The sequence below is a fragment of the Oryzias melastigma genome, linkage group LG17, assembly GCF_002922805.2.
Source record: "Oryzias melastigma strain HK-1 linkage group LG17, ASM292280v2, whole genome shotgun sequence".
Lineage (NCBI taxonomy): Eukaryota > Metazoa > Chordata > Actinopteri > Beloniformes > Adrianichthyidae > Oryzias > Oryzias melastigma.
In genome coordinates, this window is record NC_050528.1 from 27,951,780 (window position 1) to 27,954,605 (window position 2,826).

The 2,826-nt window shown below is 46.0% G+C and overlaps 1 protein-coding gene across 1 annotated transcript in view; it reads right to left on the reverse strand.

Annotated features, from left to right (window-relative positions):
* LOC112151746 (dnaJ homolog subfamily B member 6) overlaps positions 1–2,826 on the reverse strand; it is an 8,419-nt gene continuing 5,593 nt past the window's right edge. Inside the window, exon 8 of the mRNA XM_024280799.2 lies at positions 1–1,584. Coding sequence (XP_024136567.1) covers positions 1,479–1,584 — 106 coding nt within the window. The 3' untranslated portion in view covers positions 1–1,478. The remainder of the gene's footprint in view (positions 1,585–2,826) is intronic.

The window sequence follows — 2,826 nt, forward strand, 5'->3', positions numbered from 1 at the left end:
TATAATTATTCATCCAAACAGCATGTATGAGTGACTTTACTGCAGTCATGGAGGTTCTTAACATGTTAACACCTGATATTCACTCATTGCTACCAGTTTTATATTAGACTGAGTTTTAGAGTTTAGTTTTGATCCAAATAAAGTTCTGAAGCAACAATTATCTGACAGCTCGCCGCCTGCAGAGCATCAACAGGAAGAAGCAGCAGACAAATATTCAATCTAACTGCAGAGAAAACAAACAGAAAGATGTGGAGATGTTGATTCCTGTGATAATTGGGGTCATTTCCATTGGAGTGCCTCGTTTCTGTACCCCCTAGTGGTTATCTGATGAACTGCACCCAGGTCTGTTCCGTCAGAGCGCAGCGGTCGTACGCGGTCGTACCGATCTGAGAACAAGGTTTTGGTGTAACTCTGCTTCAGTTCTTGGCCTCAAGTATGCAGCAGAGGCCAGAGCCCACACAATGGTAGATTCAGGAAGTGGACAGTGACCGTCCCACACGGATGTCTGGAACCATGGCGGCCTGGTACAGAGGACAGAGCTCCTCGTTCTGCTCTTTTTTCATTTTGAGTGTTTAAACTAAAATTTGGAAATTTGAAATTTCAAAGAACTTCCAGCATGGAGATCATTCCTTGTGTCAAGAGTGAACGAAATCAGGCAAGTTTAAATACACTAACCTGAGAAGTCAACAAATCATCACATGTACATTTCTAACACAAACACTGGCCTAGAGGTTTGACACAACGCTAATAGCACAATGAAAACATACTCACTAAGCGGTCAGGAATGTCAGATTCGAGTGGCAGCCCCCTCGGTCAGTCAAACGTAAAGAAAATGGAGGCGTTCTGCGCCTGGAGGCTTTTCTAGAGTCCACAAGCTCTTCTCGAGAAAGGGGCCACTTTCCTTATTAAAGCCAAGGATCGTTTTAGAATACTTTGACCACAGTCAGACCCTGGAGCCAAAGCTAAAGATTCATCACAAAAGTCTGTAACAGAAGCCAAAAGGTCGTCCATGAGAGCCGCCCTTAACCTATGCTGGGGGTGTGGGAAGCCGACGGTGAAGTCCTAATGGGCCGGGACGTCTACAGTCGGGCTGGGACGTCTGCGGGCGAGCCGGGGCGTCGGCAGGCGAGCCGGGACGTCGGCGGCCCAGCCAAGATGCTTGCACCCCAGCCGGTACGCCTGCGCCCCAGCCGGTACGCCAGCGGCCGAGCCGGGACGTCAGCGGCCGAGCCGGGACGTCAGCGGCCGAGCCGGGACGTCTGCAGTCGAGCCGGGACGTCTGCAGTCGAGCCGGGACGTCTACGGCCTAGCCTGGACGTCAGCGGCTAAGACGGGACGTCGGGAGCCGAGACGTCCAGGCCGGGCCGTAGACGTCGGCAGCCCAGCAAGGACGGTGACGGCCGAGGCGGGACGCCTGCGGTCGAGCCGGAACGCCTGCAGCCCAGCCGGGACGTCGGCGGCCAAGCCCGCTTGCATCTTCACTTGTGTTGCAGTCGCAGCAGCTGCTCCTGACCGTTGATGGTTAGGGACCGCAGCTGCCCGTCCTCCTCCACCTCCACCCGCTCCTGACCGTTCTCCACGATCCTGAGGAGGAAGAGGGGGGCGGAAAAAAGGCCGTCAGTGAAGTTCTCACCTGAGAAACAAGCAAGATTTTAAATACTTTAATAACATTAAATGAATTACCCGGCACCAATGTGTCTGGGAGCTACTTGAATTATTTCATTTTTATTCTGTTGTTTACAACAATTCTGCACTAAGTGTTGACACTGCTGTTTATGTTTACTTATGTTAACACTGAATTTAACAGATAAGTCCAATTCAGTGTCAATGCTCGTCAGAGACATAGTATGACTGATTTGCACCAAAGTGTCTATGATTTGTTGCACAAAAAAAGACAAGTTGTTAATTATGATAGGGTAAAAAAATAAAATGGGGATATATTTTCCTAAAAAATATGTGTTTTTTATAATGTGAGTTATTAGAGGAGTGCTGCCACAAACCATTATTTTAATAGTCGACTTTTTCTGATTAGTCGACTCATCAGGTCATTCACAAACTGGATGTAAACCAACCATCATTAGTTTAAATGAACTAAAAATAAAGACAATTAAGATGATAGTTTATTAAACTTTTCATGAATCGTGCAGCTTCTGTCCTTCATTAGTTTCTGGGATTAAAACCAGTTTAACCCTTTAACACCCGAGCTCCAGTGTTTGTGTTCTTTGATTTACTGTAACTTTTTAACCGCTAACACGATCACTCCAGTAGATTCTCATCGATCCGCTTTTCTCCTTCAAAATCTACTGGAATTACGTTGTTTGTGTCAACGGTTGAAAAGTTGCAGTATGTTAAAGATTTTGTGTTTAAGCATCAGTGGCGACTCCTCAGGTGTTAATGGCTTGATGTTATCTTGTACTTATTTCTAACTTGTATAACTTCAACAAAATATATTTTTACTGAAATATATTGAAAGTTATTTAAGGTTTAAGTTGATTTATTCTGGAATAATAATTTGGCTTTTTATTATTTAGCTATCAACGTCAGCGTTTTCAGCTATCAGCTTCAGCGTTTTCAGCTATCGACGTCAGTGTTTTCAGCTATCGACTTCAGCGTTTTCAGCTATCGACTTCAGCGTTTTCAGCTATCGACGACAGCGTTTTCAGCTATCGACGACAGCGTTTTCAGCTATCGACGACAGCGTTTTCAGCTATCGACGTCAGCGTTTTCAGCTATCGACGACAGCGTTTTCAGCTATCGACGTCAGCGTTTTCAGCTATCGACGTCAGCGTTTTCAGCTATCGACGTCAGTGTTTTCAGCTATCGACT